The 17,247-nt window shown below is 37.3% G+C and overlaps 1 protein-coding gene across 6 annotated transcripts in view; it reads right to left on the bottom strand.

Moving 5' to 3' along the window:
- The window catches only part of TENT2 (terminal nucleotidyltransferase 2), a 60,932-nt gene extending 44,645 nt beyond the window's left edge, over positions 1-16,287 (bottom strand). For 2 of the 6 annotated variants that reach the window (XM_027552950.1, XM_027552955.1), the window contains exons 1-5: positions 15,941-16,287; positions 15,632-15,700; positions 9,264-9,437; positions 9,047-9,136; positions 5,345-5,582 (exon numbers count right to left, since the gene is read on the bottom strand). In XM_027552950.1, the coding sequence (XP_027408751.1) occupies positions 5,345-5,582; positions 9,047-9,136; positions 9,264-9,400 (465 nt within the window). In that variant the 5' untranslated portion in view covers positions 9,401-9,437; positions 15,632-15,700; positions 15,941-16,287. Of the gene's footprint in view, positions 1-5,344; positions 5,583-9,046; positions 9,137-9,263; positions 9,438-13,606; positions 13,753-15,631; positions 15,701-15,940 lie in introns of all 6 variants that reach the window. The other 4 variants (XM_027552951.1, XM_027552953.1, XM_027552952.1 and 1 more) reach the window with 4 other exon arrangements.
- Between the last annotated feature and the right edge of the window lie 960 nt (positions 16,288-17,247).

Below are 17,247 nucleotides of genomic sequence, written 5' to 3'. Positions count from 1 at the left end.
ATTTGTGCAACTGCTTAAAATGAAGTCAAAACAATTTTTAACTCATCTCTTTCTTGCTTAAAAGATGACCCTGAATAGCTTATCAAAGTTCTTAGGTGAAAACTAAAATGATATACAAAAGTCCCTGCATGATCTGCCTGATTCCCCACTTCTCCTACCACACTTCAGCAATTTTCCCCCTAAATCAACCAAACTCTAGCCACCATATGGCCTCCTTTCAATTCTCCGCAGACTGCATGCTCCTTTCTATCACACAGTAAACCTTCAGACTCACTGTTCCTTCTCTCCACCTCCAACACTCTTCACTGATTAACTCCTACTCACCCTTCAGATCTCAGCTCAAATATTATCTCCACACCATCATGGAGATAACTCTGCACTTGTCCTTTATAACACTTATAAATATATAAAGCTGCAATTCGCATGACTATTTCTAATGGCTCTCCCTCTCACTATGATGTATGTGCATGGTAAAGAGACCATGAATATTTAGAAAAATGCTGTAACAACATTTTAGCATATAGCCAGCACTCATAAATTTTTGTTGATTACTTAAAAAAAAAAAAAAATACAGAATCTAATCTACTTCAGGAGTTCAACTGTCACTTTTATTGCAGGTATTCATATCTCGGGCCCCAACCGTGCTTCTGAAATATATACGGACAGCTCAGCTACAACACGTTTTTCTTCAATACCAATTAGCTTACAGACGATGGATAAATAAGGCAATGGTATCAATTTAATGTATTAATTGGACTGATTTGTATGTGGAGCAGAAATTGTGGAATTGTAACCTTTACAAAAAAAAAACAACAAAAACCCTTAGCTTGGCTGCTCACAAGAAGGAGTCCTTACAGATCTAAATCAACTAAAGCTAAGTGTCTACATCTAGGATCCCCACTCGAAAAGCACTAAACATACCCCAACCCTCACGGAGCTCTCCGCTGGTATATTTCCTTCAGAGACTTACTTAACAGCTGACTCACTCACTCACAGCTCCACTTTAACTGCCTTGTCTCAGTGACCCCCCCAAGGCAGCATATGTCAACTGTGTACTGTATATTTTTTAATATCCCTTGCAATAGCACCCAACCAGGCTAAGCCACATACCTGATCTATCCAGGTCATTTTCTAAGGGACTGATTATTGTTCTTCAGAGCGTTCTGGTTCCAAAACTGTTTAGGTTTTGCATAGTGTACTCTCAAGCCCTATTTCCCATGGCCTTAGCATGCAATCTGCAGAACATGAGGCCATTCAAGAAGACAAATGTTACAGCAGATTTCCCATAGTTCCAAGCGCTGAGGAACATAACTCTTGACTACTACTTCCTCAATCAGCTTGAACACTCAAAATCTGGGTTCCTCATCTCTGTTAACAGTCCAAATCATTAAAGCCGCTGATCTCTCTCTCTCCCTCTCCCCCACAATCACTCCACACAGGTATCAATTTTCCTTATGCATGGTCTCTCACATCTTTTTTACCACCATCCACCATAACCGAAATCTCCAGCATCTCTCATCTGAAAAAAATTTAACAATTAATAGCCTTCAAGGTAATTATACCTCTTTCCAGGCCCTCCTTATTCCAAACCAAACTCCACTAAACTGCAAGAATTATCTTCTCCCAAATGCAAATCTAATTGTGCTAGTCCTCTACTCATAAACCTTCAATGGTCTTCTACTGTGCATTCAAGGTCTCAAACTGCTGCTCCACTTTATCTCTCATTGAACCTCCCACGCATCTTGAAATCCAGCAGAGATAAACCATACAAACTGTTGACAAAGAAAGACACTCAGTAAATATTAGATTTTACTCTCACAGATGACCTACTTTTATAGTCAATTCTAAGAATGTCATCTCCCTACCCTTCATTTTAAGCATCTTAAGTTCCTTCCCTTTATATTATTAGAGACAAAGGTCAAATCTTCATTGTGTCACTTACTAGCTGTGACCTTGAGCAAGTTATTTAGCTTTCTGAGCCTCAGTAAAATTAGGATAATATCCATGTCATGGGGTTGTTGAAAAGACTAAATGACATAGCATATGTAGAATGCCTGGAAGAGAAGAGACATTAATAAATGTTAGTTTTCATAAAAAGTGTTCATTTAAAGAATGAACACAGAAATGAACTTGCCTTCTTTCTCCCAGAACTGGCAAGTAAGAGTAACACTCAAAGAAGCTGGCTTAACAATAGAATACTACTAATAATCTTTATCCCTTGAGGTTAAATGCTTATGCCAAAAGCATAAGATTTAGGGGAATTTTTTTCTATGCTACTAAGCAAAGAAAAGGTTATTGATATGGAACCATATTTTACTAGATGATTTATCCTGACTAATGTTATTAAATTTACTGAGACTCAATATATTAATAAACCTTATCCATATGCAGAAGTCAGTTCCAATATTTAACTATTTACAAATATGTGTGTGTGTTAGTTGCTTAGTCGTGTCCAAACTCTTTGTGACCCCACGGACTGTAGCCCGCGAGGCTCCTCTGTCCATGGGATTCTCCAAACAAGAATACTGGAGTGGAAATTGAGAGCTTCAATACTTATGCATAATATATTCCATAAAAAATGGGCCTATGGCTGATTCATGTTGATGTATGGCAGAAACCAACACAACATTGTAAAGTAATTATCCTTCTATTAAAAATTTTTATATGGCCCTATCTACATACATATATCAAAAACCCACATAGAGTAAAAGGTTGTTATATCTCCATTCAAAGTATTGCCCTGATTTGATTTCTACTGCAGGCTTTCACAATACAATATTACGTAAGTTTCTTTAAAATGAGAAAGCAAAGAAAGGACAAAGAACTGAGAGGTGCTGAAATGGGGTATCAAAACTTTGAAGTTAGTTTGCTTTCTCTTTCCTCCCACTGATATCGCCTAAATGCTTCTCCTACTTCATAGTAAGAATAAAGAATGACAGCCATTTTTATAAATAGTCCTGAGACAACTGGACCAAGAGCAAAAAAGAACTTATACTTCCCTACCTTAATATCATATATAAAAATTAATTCAATGGATCAAAGACCTAAATCTAAGAGCTAACACTATAAAACTCTTAGAATAACAGAGGCATTAATTTTTGTGACCCTGGATTAGGCAACGTTTTCTTAGATATAATACCAAAAGCTCAGGAAACCAAAGAAAAACAAATAAATTGGATTTCATTAACATGAAAAGCTTTTATGCTTCAAAGTGCATCATCAAAAAAGTAAAAAGACAAAGCACAGAACACAAGAATATATCTGCAAATTATATATCTGGTACATGTCCAGTATTCAGAACATATAAAGAACTATTACAACTTGACAATTAAAAATTAAAACAGACAAAGGATCTGAATAGACAATTCTCTAAAGAAGATATACAAATGGCTAACACACAAATGAAAAGATGATCAGCATCATTAGTTATTAGGGAAATGTAAACCAAAATCACAATGAGATTCCATTTCATACCCATTACAATGGTTATAATCAAGAAGACAAATATTAAGTTTTGCCAAGGATGAAGAGAAACTGGATCACTCACACACTGCTGGTAGAAATGTAAAATGATGCAGCCACTTTAGAAAACACTTTGGCAAGTCCTCAAAAAGTTATACATAGCGCTACCACATAACTCAGCAATTTCACCTGAGTATAGACCCAAGAGAAATGAAAACATCATGTACAAAAACTTATACACAGATACTTGCAGCAGCAATATTCTGAAATACCTCCGAAACCCATCAACTGAGGAATGCATAAATAAAATATGGTATATCTATACAATGGAATAGTATTCCCCTATGGTGGTGGTTTAGTCACTAAGTTGTGTTCGACTCTTGTGACCCCATGGGCTGTGTAGTCCACTAGGCTCCTCTGTCCACAGGATTTTCCAGACAAGAATACTGGAGTGGGTTGCCAATTTCTTCTCCAGGGGATCTTCTGTTCCCAGGGATCAAACCCAGGTCTCCTGCACTGCAGGCAGATTCGTCATCAACTGAGCTACCAGGTAAGTGTCCTCTTATTCAGCTATAAGGAGGAATAAAGAACTGAGAATTGCTATGACAAGGATGAGTCGTGAAAACATGCTAACTGAAAGAAGCAACACCACGTACTGTATGATTCCATTTATATGAAATGTTCAAAATAAGCAAATCCATAGAGATAAAAAATCAGTACTGGTTGCCAGAGGCTGGGGGAGACAGGCAGAGATAAGAAAGCGATTGCTGCTGGGTACAAAGTGTCTTCTATAGGTGATGAAAATGTACTGGAATTAGAAATTGGTAATGGCTGCACTGCCTTCTGAATATAATAAAAACCACTGAATTATACACTTTGATGGAGTGAATTTTATGATAAAATTGCATCTCAATTAAAGAAAAAAAGAATGATAGCAGAATAAAAAGTGGCACAAGCAAGGAATGAAGAGAGTATTCCCTTTTTGACCCAACATTTTCTGAACATTTACTATGTTTCAGACCTATGCTGCTTGCTAGGAATGGAAAGATGAGTAAAACAAAATCACTACACTCTCCAGGCCCATTCTCCTTAGTCTACAAATGTGGTATTTCTCAAAGGTAAAGCAGCTTTGAAAATGCAAAAACAACAAATATAAGCTGCAGACAATTCAAAAGAATGCAGATTTTTACATTATAAACTCCTCTAAATTAGCCAGAATGCTTTTTTAAGAGTTTCACTAAATATGGGGGGGGCAGAAGAGACATGCTTCTAATATTGGTATTAACTCATTATTCCCCAATGCTGATGTCATTTTCCAAGAAGTATTACTGAAATAGCTTCATTTATTTTAAATTGTTTTCCAAATAATGTTTTTGATAAATCTTCCTTGATCATATCACATATCATATCAGTAATATAAGAAAGTATTATTTTCTCACTGACTCCTGGGTTCTCTATTCTTGACATTAAAAACCTCATGATAAAAACAAATATACCAAAAAAAATATATATATATACCAAGGAAAAACATGCTTTTTAATACTTTACTACAGTATCCATATGAAAGCTTATTTTACTATAAGAGAATAGGTAACAAGAGAATTCTCTAAACTAAGAAATCAACTCTTTTAGGCTCTTATCCCAGATTTTTATGAATCAGAGAAAATCTGACATCCTGATATGAAAGCTTCATTTCCAAAGAACAGCTCACAAAAATCAAAGAATCAAATTTAGATAGGAAACTATGTTGAATAGTCTTTTAAATAGTACAGAAAACGGGCATGTTCTACCTAATCCAAGACATTAGATATTTCTGACACTTTTAATATACTATTTATATTAACTTCTCAAAAGATAAAACTAAAGTCTATATTAAAATTACCTTATCTTTGGCCTCAGGCAGTGTGATTTCTCTAGGTTCTAAAATTGATATTTCTCGAAAAGGTGGAACACATCTGACTATATCTGGTACATAGTGTGTATGAAACAATGGTGACATTGAGTATCTTCTTTCATCTGATAAAGGCACTATGTGGTTAACTATAGTTGGCTCTTGGTGGGGTGAATGAAAACGCTGCCGTTTACCATCAAGAGGAAGATTCTTTTCATCGCTTAATCTCCTGAAAACAAGCAACATACCTTAGTGATTAAAGATATAACTTTCTCATAACAAATAGAAAAAAATTTAAAATATATAAATAATAGATGAAAATACTGACTTTTTCAGCAAGGCCATGTTATTAGCTCTAAATGAACCATAAAATATTGTCAGTATAAAGAGACACCTTTATTTATTTATTTATTTATTTATTTATTTTTTGCCTCTCCCTCCCCCGCCCTTTTTTTTTTTTAAAAGAGACACCTTTAGAAAAAATGTATAATAATGCATATTTTTAAAAAAACAAACCAATATATATATCAAGATTAGTCTCTTGCATTTGAACTACCACAATATTTCATATCAGCAACAAAAACTTGGTAGGAAAATCTCTATTTATAGAATCACTAACAATAAAAGATCCAAACTCTAACATAAGGAGGATAAGATTAAGTGAACTGAGTGCTGTACATAAAAAAAGGATCTTGGGAGTCCACCTATGTTCTGGTTTATCAGCAGGAAAGACCAAATTAAGAGAGCTGGTTTTTTGTTTTTTTGTTTTTTTTAACTATAAAAACACTAGATAACTAAACTAGTCTGAAAACGAACTCTACTTATATAGTTCAATATAACAGTATTATATACAATATAACAGTCTTGTATTCATGTTAAATTCTTGGTCATGACTGATATATTTTTAGTTATACAAGAGAATGTCCTTGTCCTTAGGAGAAATGCACTGATGTGCTTTGGGATAAAGTGAAACAATGTCACCAACTTTCTTTCACATGGTTCAGAAAAAAGTGGTGGGGTAGGGAAGCAAACAGGAAGAATAAAACAAAATTTAGCAAAACTGATGAATCTAGGAAAACCACATACAGGTGCTCGCTGTACTATTTTTCAAAATTTTCTGGAAGCTTAAAAATATTCAAAATAAAAAAGAGAAAACAACTTAAAAGTAATTATTTGTTGGGAAAAATAGTATTTACTTAAATGAATATTACTAAGTTGTTTAAACCACAAGAAATTATCCTTTTGTTTAACTCTAAAATTTTATGGGTCATAGCCACCTGAAGGTTTTTAATATTCTTTTGGGATTACGTCAATTACTCTCTCTCTGACAGACCCACAAAATAACTAGAATTCCTACTTACAATAAAGGTATACAAGTGCTAAAAACATAAGTACACATTTAATATTTTTAAACATAAAATTCAGAGCTTTACATAATGAATATTTCTATTGAGAATGTCAATGTTAAGTTTAAATATATATATAATTATGAACTAATGGAATTTATTTTCACTCATGATTCACAAATGGGGCTATCAAGACAATTTCTAGAACACAAAAATTTAAATGAAGTCAGTATGTTAAGCATCATGATACAGTTTTCCACCCAATTCATTACCTCTGTGTGCTTCAACTTTCTCAACAGAAGAGGGGTAACAGTACTTACCTCACAAATTGTTGTAAAACTTTGTCAAACCATTATTTGCAAAGTCCTTAGAACAATGCCTACTCTACACAGTGAAGGATTGATGGTGAAGCTGAAACTCCAATACTTTGGCCACCTGATGCAAAGAATCGACTCACTGGAAAAGACCCTGATGCTGGGAAAGACTGAAGGCGGGAGGAGAAGGGGACGACAGAGGCTGAGATGGTTGGATGGCATCACCAACGCGATGGACATGAGTTTGAGTAGGCTCCGGGAGTTGGCGATGGACAGGGAAGCCTGGCATGCTATAGTCCATAGGGGTCGCAAAGAGTTGGGCACAAAGGAGAGACTGAACTGAACACAGTGAAAGTGTTAGTTGCTCAGTTGTGTTGCTCCAGGAGTTAGTTGCTCCAGGCTCCTCTGTCCATGGAATTCTCCAGGCAAGAATACTAGAGTGGGTTGCCATTCCCTTCTCCAGGGGATCTTCCCGATCCAGAGATCGAACCCAAGTCTCCTGCATTGCAGGTAGCCTCTTTACCAACTGAGCCACCAAGGAAGCTGCAAACTGAAAGTCGCTCAGTTGTGTCTGACTCTTTGCGACTGTATAGTCCATGGAATCCTCTAGGCCAGAATTTTGGAGTGTGAAGCATTTCCCTTCTCTAGTGGATCTTCCCAACTCAGGGATAGAACCCAGGTCTCACACTGCAGGCAGATTCTTTACCAACTTAGCTATCAGGGTAAAGAATAAAATAGATAACCAGTGGGAATTTGCTCTGTGATGTAGGGAGCTCACTCATACGTATGCCGACGGCCGATTCACGTTGATGTATGGCAGAAACTAACACAATAGCAAAGTGAAAGTTGCTCAGTCACGTCCGACCTTTTGTGATGCCATGGACTGTACAGTCCATGGACTTCTCCAGGCCAGAATACTGGAGTGGGTAGCCTTTTTCCTTCTCCAGGGGATCTTCCCAACCCAGGGATCAAACCCAGGCTTCCCGCATTGCAAGCGGATTCTTTACCAGCTGAATCACAAGGGAAGCCCAAGAATACTGGAGTGGGTAGGTTATCCCTTCTCCAGCAGATCTTCCCAACCCAGGAATGGAACTGGGGTCTCCTGCATTGCAGGTGGATTCTTGACCAACTGAGGTATGAGGGAAGGCCATAGTGGGTGAACAGTAATTCTTATCTAGTGTTATTTCTAATTGTACATAAAAGTTATGGAATGTTTATACAGGCTTTAAAAAGCAGTATCTTGCTAATATTGCCAAGGCTTATTTTAATACTCACCCCTAAAGTTCTATCAAAATTACCCTGTGATACATCAATTTCTTTTAATCAAATTGGTTCAAGTGAATTGAGTCCTGACTTCTCTAAAGAAAGCTTTATGTCATATAGAAACTTTCACTATAATAATATTTATTGTGGAACCTGTGTAAGATAAATTAAACAGTAAACTTTAATAGAGTTATAAGCTGAATTACGTCCTCTCAAATTCACATTTAAGTCTTAACCCCTAGTACTTCAAAATCTATTTGGACACAGGGCCTTTAAAGAAGTAATTAAATTAAACTGGGGTTATTAATCCAACATAACTAGTATCCTCCGAAGAATAATTAGGACACAGAAAACAGAGAAGGATGACAGTATTAGGAAAGAAGGCAGCCATCTATAAGCCAAAGAGGGAGGCCTCAGAGGAAATCAAACCTGCTAACACCCTGGTCTCAGACTTCTAGCCCCCAGAATTTTAAGAAAATTAATCTGTTATTTTAGTCACCCAATCTGTTGTACTGTTATGGCAGCCCTAGCAAATATACAGAAACCCATCTACTTTAGTTAAAAACACAATTAAAAGTAGTTATTTGAAGATAGTTACCCCTAAAATTTTTTAAATACTTAGAAGTTTGAAAATGCTGTTACATGACTGACTGCACAGACCCCAGGAAACAAAATGTAGGTTAGTGTCCATTTAACTTAATACAAGATACAGTGTTAAACAGTTCCCAAAACTGCACATTTTTCTTTTCAAATAAGTAAGAAATACTTACTTCCTTCCTCGAAATAATGGGGAAGTTGAGGTCTGTATTGGACTGACATTTCCATACGTCAACTGTTGTAATGACACAGCTCTAGACAAGCTACCAAAAACAAAGAAAGAACATGATAACATTTCCTCTAACTCCAAATGTTTCATATAAAAAGGATCTGTGTCAAGCACAAACTGAAACTTACAAATACCATGGGCCAAAACAGCAGTGCACTTACTCTGCATTGTGAAAGCTGAACTGTGCATCTATAAGCTGCTGGTGTGAGTAAAGACTTGGTGACAGGGCAAAGAAGTTATTATGTTGTTGATGGTTTGGAGTGAAAGGCGGGCGACCCAAAATTGAGTTTGGGAACATGCTCTTGTTCACTAAAAGACAACATGTATTCTTCTACCTAGAATAGTTTTAAAGACAAATTATTATAGATTAAAGACACTGAACTTTTTGATAACCAGTATCTACTATTTAATAAAGTTACCAAGTTACAAATTTCATTTATAAATTTATTTTCTCAAATAGATCTCTTAAGTCACAAAATACATAACAAAATAATAATGATGAATTTTAAATCTAGATTAACTCTATTATTCAAATGACACTAAAATCTATGCAAATTTCTAACTTCATGATAAATTACTGTCATAAACTTATCAACAACTCTCTTATAAATCAAGTTAACACCATTATACTTTGATAATAAAAAGAAACCACCCAAGAGATGTATTTAATGAAATCTACAATTTCTTACATTTATCCCCATTTTAATTTATTCAAAAGCATAAGCCTTCTTCATATGACAACCCAAGTCCCAGGATTTAGAGCTTACAGATCTGATCAAACAAGGGATGGAATTTTATTACCTAATAACTATTTATAAAACTCTGAGATTCCCCTCAAATTCTAAACAACTTATAAAAACAACAGCCAATAAGAGAGTTTGTTCTGCAGGAACCGAGAAAACCTATGTAAAACGCAATCAGAATCGTTCACTGCCCCTGCCAAGAGACTAGATATGTATTCTTTGCAATGACTGACCCCAAAAGGCTGTAAATTCACAGAGTGGGATAAAAAAACAAACTGAAAACAAATATTAAAGTCTACAAAGTAAAAATAGCATTCCCAGCTTATATTCCCAATACAAGCAATTAAAAAATTCATCTATGAAATAATGGAAAGAGAAATCATATAATATGGTAACAAAGAAATCTGTAACATAGAAGCAGTCGTTCACCAAGAAAATGTTAAGCTTGCTAGAAACCTACAATGAAGTCTACTACGGAACTGCCTACCTAGGCACACAGAAGCTTCCAATTTAGATTTCTAGAAAAACAACAGTCATGGATCATCAGAAGTTAAAAATTTTAAAAAGGCCTAGTAATAAATAGAAACACTTGGAACAAACGAAAGATGAGAGGAAAAAAAAACTCATTAATTTCATAATTAATGAAAAAAATACTGTATATGTAAAACAAGAATGTGTTGTTTAAAAAGCAAGAAAGGCTCTTGGAAATTACAAAATTAAAAGCAGAAATATCCAGCAGAAAGCTAAAAGAACACTGAGGAATGAACAAGAAAGAAAAGCTGGTGAGGGCAGACAGGAGGCAAAACAGTAAGAGAAAAATATAAGCAACCAGGTGGTCCAACATCCAACACAACTTAAGTTCCAGAAAGAACAGAAAAGGAATTACCAAGAAAATAAAACAAGAACATGGTCAGAACTGAAGAACACCAAGCCTTAGACTGAAAGGATCCAATGAGTAAAGAGCACAAGATACACACGCACACGTCTATATACACATATATATATAAGCGCATATTACAGTGAAATTTCAGAATACCAGGTAAAAGAAGCTTATAAATATTACAGAGAAAGAAAATGTTATAAACAAAGGGATGGGGTGAATAGGTAACAAGGTCCTACTGTAAAGCACAGGGAACTATATTCAACATTCTGAGATAAACCATAATGTAGAAGAATGTAAAAAAAAAGAATGTATATACATATGTATAACTGAATCGCTTTGCTGTATAGCAGAAATTAACACAACAGTGTAAGTCAACTGTACAATTAAAAAAAAAGAAACACACAAAGGGATGGTAATCAAAATGGCTTTGGACCACTCAATAGCAACAGTGGAAACAAGACAAAGAAGTGAATGCCTTCAAGGCTTCTGTAGGAAATGCTTTCAAGCTATAATTCTATACCCAATTATAGTATCAGTGCAAAAGGAGAATAAAAACCCTTTCAAGACATGTAAGGTATTGAAAAAAGTAAAAGAAAATCCCAGATCTAGGAAAAGGGAGTTCTCACACAGGTCAGAGACAGTAAATTCCCCAGGATGGTGGTGAAGGGAAGCTCAACAGCTTAAAATAGAACACATAAACAGAGGGCTACAAGAAGACACCCAAGGTGGAAAAAAAATGAACTGATAGTTTACCTTATATATTTGACCAGAGAAGAGTTTGGCCAACAGAGCAGAAAAAATTAATTACAGGAACAGAAATGTAGCAAGTGGGGGCTTCCTGGTGGCCCAGTGGTTGAGAATCAACTTTACAATCAATGCAAGGGATGTCAGTTCAATCCCTGGTCCTGGAAGATCCCACATGTCTTGGAGCAACTAAGCCCATGCGCCACAATTACTGAGCCCACCCACTGCAACTTCTGAAGCTGGTGCATTTAGAGCCTGTGCTCTGCAACAAGAGAAGCCACTGCAATGAGAAGCCCGCATACAACAATAAAGAGTAGCTCCCACTCTGAGCAACTAGAAAAAGCCTGTGTGCAGCACTGAAGACCCACCAGTCAATAAAGAAATAAAGTCTTAGAAAGAAATGCAATAAGTTAAAAATAAATTACTGAAACTACAGACAAAACACACTCAAAAGGTCATATAAAAAAGAAAATATAGTCAGTTACCTAGTTCTTAAAATAACATGAATATTTAACATATTGATTTAAACAGAAATTATAACATGTATACAGGTGAAGTTGCTTCAGTCATGTCCAACTCTTTGAGACCCTACAGACTACAGCCCACCAGGCTCCTCTGTCCAGGCGATTCTCCAGGCAAGAATACTGGAGTGGGTTGCCATGTCCTCCTCCAGGGGATCTTCCAAACCCAGGGATCAAACCCACATCTCTTATGTCTCCTACACTGGCAGGCAGGTTCTTTACCACTAGCACCACCTGGGAAGCCCAAAATTATAATATATTTATATATTACTTACTACATTGTATTTATTTATAATTACATGTTATTATATTATATTTTACATATTATTTACATGTTTATATACATCATAATTTATGATGAGAGAGGCTACATAAAAGTGCTAAATCCTCATTTTCAATAGATGTCAATCTAAAAAACAAGTTATAAAAGTTGTGTTTTCTTTTTTTTTAGAACAACAGAGGAAAACAATATATATACTACTAAAAGAAATAATAATTGCCTCTGGAGATTGGGACCAGATGGCTTGAAAAACTAGAACAGGAGACAACAGGAGAGGGAAAAAAAGAAAGCTCTGGGAAGAAACAAATAAACCACTCACAGAAACTTTATTCCTTTTCAATTCTGAAAGATTAAAATTTCCTAGGCTAGCCATACATAGTGAGACTCACCAGTTTAAAGTTCATAAGAGATTGTGCAGAAAAGCCACCATCAGATCCCAACCCAGGTGCCAGAGACAAGGTGCTACCTCCAGAAAACGAGAGTTTGTCAGCTTTCTTCAGAATGCCTTTCTCCAGCTATAGGAGACTGATTTTTTTTTTAATTCCTATAATGTTTGCCAAACTATACTCTCTGATGTTTGCTGCTGCTGCTGCTAAGTCACTTCAGTCATGTCTGACTCTGTGCGACCCCATAGACAGCAGCCCACCAGGCTCCTCCGTCCCTGGATTCTCCAGGCAAACACTGGAGTGGGTTGCCATTTCCTTCTCCAGCCTGTTGTTTGCTGCTTAGAGACAATATCTTGAACCAAGCAGGATTGCACAGCATTCTTTATTAAAAGTACTCTCAATAACAGTAGAATGCCAGATCTAAGGCTGTCACTAATGCCACCTTCTCCCTTTACTTGGGTTCATACTCTTTCTTGGCCTCCCTGACTCTGCTTCTCTGATCCAACTTCCCAAAAAACAATTACTATGTCATAGGATTCATGAGAAAATGACATTAAATACAATTCATTATAAAGAACTGTGCTTGATATTTAATTTTACTGTAATACAGACAATACAATATGGATCTGATCAAATAAGAGAAGGAATTTGTATTCAGAAAAACTAGAATTAAAATACTCTATATTCAGATTTATTTAAACCAGTCCATAGGTAAAACTCCAGATATTTTGTTTATGTGTATAAATATGTTTGTATTTTCTTCATGCTTGAGACCCAAAATGACATAATAGCCCAGATTATGGGCTTACTTCTATCCTATTATAAGGTCAGAATAAGGACAGAATAAGTCAAAAGATGTCTTGTGGCCCAGAAGTACTCTTCAAAGCTAAAGAAGTACTCTTAAAAGCTAAGAATGATTGCATACTTAGTTACTTTAGAGCAGTTACCTAAATCAGTGTATCCCAAATTCCAGATAAGCATCAAAGGTTTTGGAGCACCACCAAAGCAAAGAATCTGTCAGTTCTCCTCAGATGAATTTTGGCCTTCAAGTCCAGCTTATTTAGGCCCACCTTGGAAGTGGGGAGAATCATTCCTAGGGAATTTAACCAATGACATTCAATGCTTTCCAATAGGTATCCTGCATAATCATCTAGAGATAAGGAAGTAAACCAAAAGCCCATGGATTTCTATTCCTTTCTAATATTTCTCTTAATATTAACAGACACGCAAAGATAGTAATATTAAGGTACACACACAGAGTCGTCCCTGACTCTTTGCAACCCACCCCAAGGACTGTAGTCCACCAGGCTCCTCTGTCTGTGGGATTCTCCAGGCAAGAGTACTGGAGTGGATTGCCATTCCCTTCTCTAGGGGATCTTCCCAATCCAGGGATCGAACCTGGGTCTCCTGCATTTCAGGGAGATTCTTTCCCACCCGCGCCACAAGGAAATCTACTCCCTTAATACATTCCAACACTAATTCTGATGAAGATAAAAATGACACCAAAATAATAACCTATTATAAACAATATCGGGCTTCCCTGGTGGCTTAGATGGTAAAGCATCCACTGGATCGCAAAGAGTCAAACACTACCAAGCAACTTCACAAAAAAAAACACAAACAATAGACAATATAAGGGATCATTTTTTAAACAAAACAAAGTTTCTGAGAATAAAATCCAGCAAAACTACTATCACACCGGATTTAAGGGGACTTCCACAAAATTTTAAATTTTTTTCTTATATTCTGAATAAAAGGCTTTTTCAGCAAGTAGAGAAAAAGAAGATTACTCCACATTATCCACAGTACCAGGTATAAGAAATTTTATGATAAAGAAAATGCAGATGTTAGTGGTATCCTATTTTTCTTAGTTTGAAAGTTATCAACTTCTCAATCTGTCTTGACTACACAATGGAATAAATTTTGAACTGCTTTAAAACTGTTGCATTGGTTCCTGCCTTAAGGAGAGATTAAAGAGACACTTTTAAGGATTACTTCTTGACTAAGCAAGCCTACTGGGAAATTATACAGGTCTATCTGTAAATAATCATACATGAAACAAGGCTGTAATGGAGTAGTTTTCAAAGTAATTCCTAGTGACATAACCTTTGGTCCTGTAACTTAAAAATCGGAATTTCTATCCTAAACTTGACCTCCTCCAAAGAATTACAGAACACTCAAGATTACATAAACTCCTTCATCAAGATTTCCTAGGAAGTGGAATCTGCAGTTATCTGTCCACTTTGTCCAAATGCCTCTGATCCCCTAAACTTACTACTCTTCTTCACAATACAAAAAGTCTAACTCCTAAATCCTGCTCACCCTTTGTCAACCCATCCATAGGTTGTGAAAGAGACGTCCATTTGATTAAGAATTAGATCGCATCCAAGTGCTGAAAAATAATCGAGCCACATGATTCCAAAGGAACATTTCTTCAGTGCCTATTCCACACAGAGCCCGTTACGGGACATTTCCTACTGTTTAAAGTATTGTTACTGTCAGTACAAGGCTGTCGATGCCATGTTAAAAAGCCTTACGGAAATGAAACATACGAGAGTATTTACAAAAGTAGCATGTTACCTGTAATACAAACACATAGAACTTAGTATTCACTTATGATCTTTCCGTAGAAAACCACACACCACACACCTGTTAAGTTGCCAATTTAGCTTGAGTTTCAGTTTCTTTTTTGTTCCCCTCACTGGTATACCAATATAAACAAACAACTGGTATTTCAGACAAAGAGGTGAGACAGAATCAAACAAGGCAGGGAACGTGGACGATTCAAAAGTTGGGAGACACATGTACCCCTTCGCGTTCTGGCCTAGAGAGTTGAAGAGGGGGCAAAAACAGAACACAGGGGGTACACAACAATCGGACAGAGTCCTAATCTGTGCATTTTCCTGTAACTCGAAGAACTGAGGCAATTTCACAACCACTCAGTGAAAAGTCTTAAGTTTCAAAGTATTTACCTTAGCTCTTCACCACCCTTTGAAACCCCATGCAGAGTCTCGAGACGCTCTTCCTCGTTTGGTCCTAGACTTGAGGACGGGACGCGAGGAAGACAAATGAGTGAAGAATGTCACAGTTCCTAAAATGCTTCAGCAAATTCAGCAGTCCGGGGGCCGCCCAGACCTCTGGGATATTGAGGAGATACCGCCGGAACCTCCCACACAAAACACTAGTTTTCGAAAAAGTTTCCGGCGCGCCGCGGCGCCCCGCCCCGCGCCCCCCAAACGGGCCTACAGGGAGGCTTCCCTCTCTTAAACCCGCTAACTCACAAGTGTCCTCGGGAAAGGACTGCGCAGGAGGGTCGACCGGCACCCCCAGCCCAGGAGCTCCAGGAGCGACGGCCTGGCGCGCTTGGTCCTAGCTTCCTCCCGAGCCAAAGGAGGTAGTGCCCACGCGGAATGGATAGGCCTGGCTTCGGGCTGAGCGCCAAGTCTCGGCCTCGGCAGCAGGGAGGAGCGACACAAGAAAAGGCAGGGCCGGCAAGGGTGTGGGAGCTCAGGGGCGGTGGCAAGAGACGGAAGACTAAAAAGAAACCGAAAAAAAGAGGCGTAGAAAGCCCTATCGGAAATACCCGGAAGACCGACGTGACCCGGATGGAAACAGCGAACAGGCAGCGGGAGGTCATACTTCCGGCAACGGCCTCGCTCACTCCTGCGAGCTCTTGGCTCGAATGCGCAGGCGCTCGAGTGTGCAGGCGCGCGGCTGGGGGCGTCACGGTTAGGCTGGAGGAAGGTCGTAGCTGCGAGCGCGTTGAGGCTGGGACTTCCTTGAGAAAGGCAGAGGGTTTCCCTGAACCCCATCCCTAAGCTAACATTCTGATAAGCATTTTTTTTTTTTTTTTTTTTTTACCGGTCCTTCCTGTCTGCATGGAGTGACTCTTTGCCAGAGAAGCTTTTCTTGGCCTCCTGACCAAGTTTTTCCCTCACCCTTCTTCACCGATCAGTATTAAGCTTTATTTCTTTTTTTTCTCGTTAATGATCTGAGAGCTGCTTGGGGACCCTTATTTATCTATAAAGCCTGGACTAGTCCCTGTCCGTAGTAGCTAGCATTCACTAATTCAAAAAGTATTTAGTATTTCTTCTTGAGTGAGCTTTAATAGTTGTGAAAATATAAGCTGTCGGATTTACTCGTATAAAGCTGTTAACAGTATTTATTGTCCTTTTAAAATACACAGGACCTCACTCCCTGGTTCCTGAAATTAGTGATTTATGTCTTGTTTGTTTTTTTCTGATCGATCTGGTAAGAGGCATATTAACCTCACTGATTTCAAATCTCAAAATCAGCTTTTGGTTGCGTAGGTTTTCTCCGTTTTTCTTTTGCATTGATTTCTGCTGTTATGTTTATTTCCTTTCTTTTTTGTTGTTGTTTTTAAAATAATTTGCCAGGTTCTTGGAAACTGACGTCATTGATTTGAGATATCTCTTCCTTTGTAATACAAGAATTCAGTAGTACAGGTTTCCTTCAAAATACTGTTAGCTGCATCCCACACATTTTAATATATTGTGTTTTCATTTGACTTCATTTCAGAATACTTTTCTAATTTCCCTATGAGTTTTTTTCTTTGATCCTTTGGTTA

The sequence above is a fragment of the Bos indicus x Bos taurus genome, chromosome 10 (genome assembly GCF_003369695.1).
Source record: "Bos indicus x Bos taurus breed Angus x Brahman F1 hybrid chromosome 10, Bos_hybrid_MaternalHap_v2.0, whole genome shotgun sequence".
NCBI lineage: Eukaryota > Metazoa > Chordata > Mammalia > Artiodactyla > Bovidae > Bos > Bos indicus x Bos taurus.
This window is presented reverse-complemented; position numbering and strand designations above follow the sequence as displayed.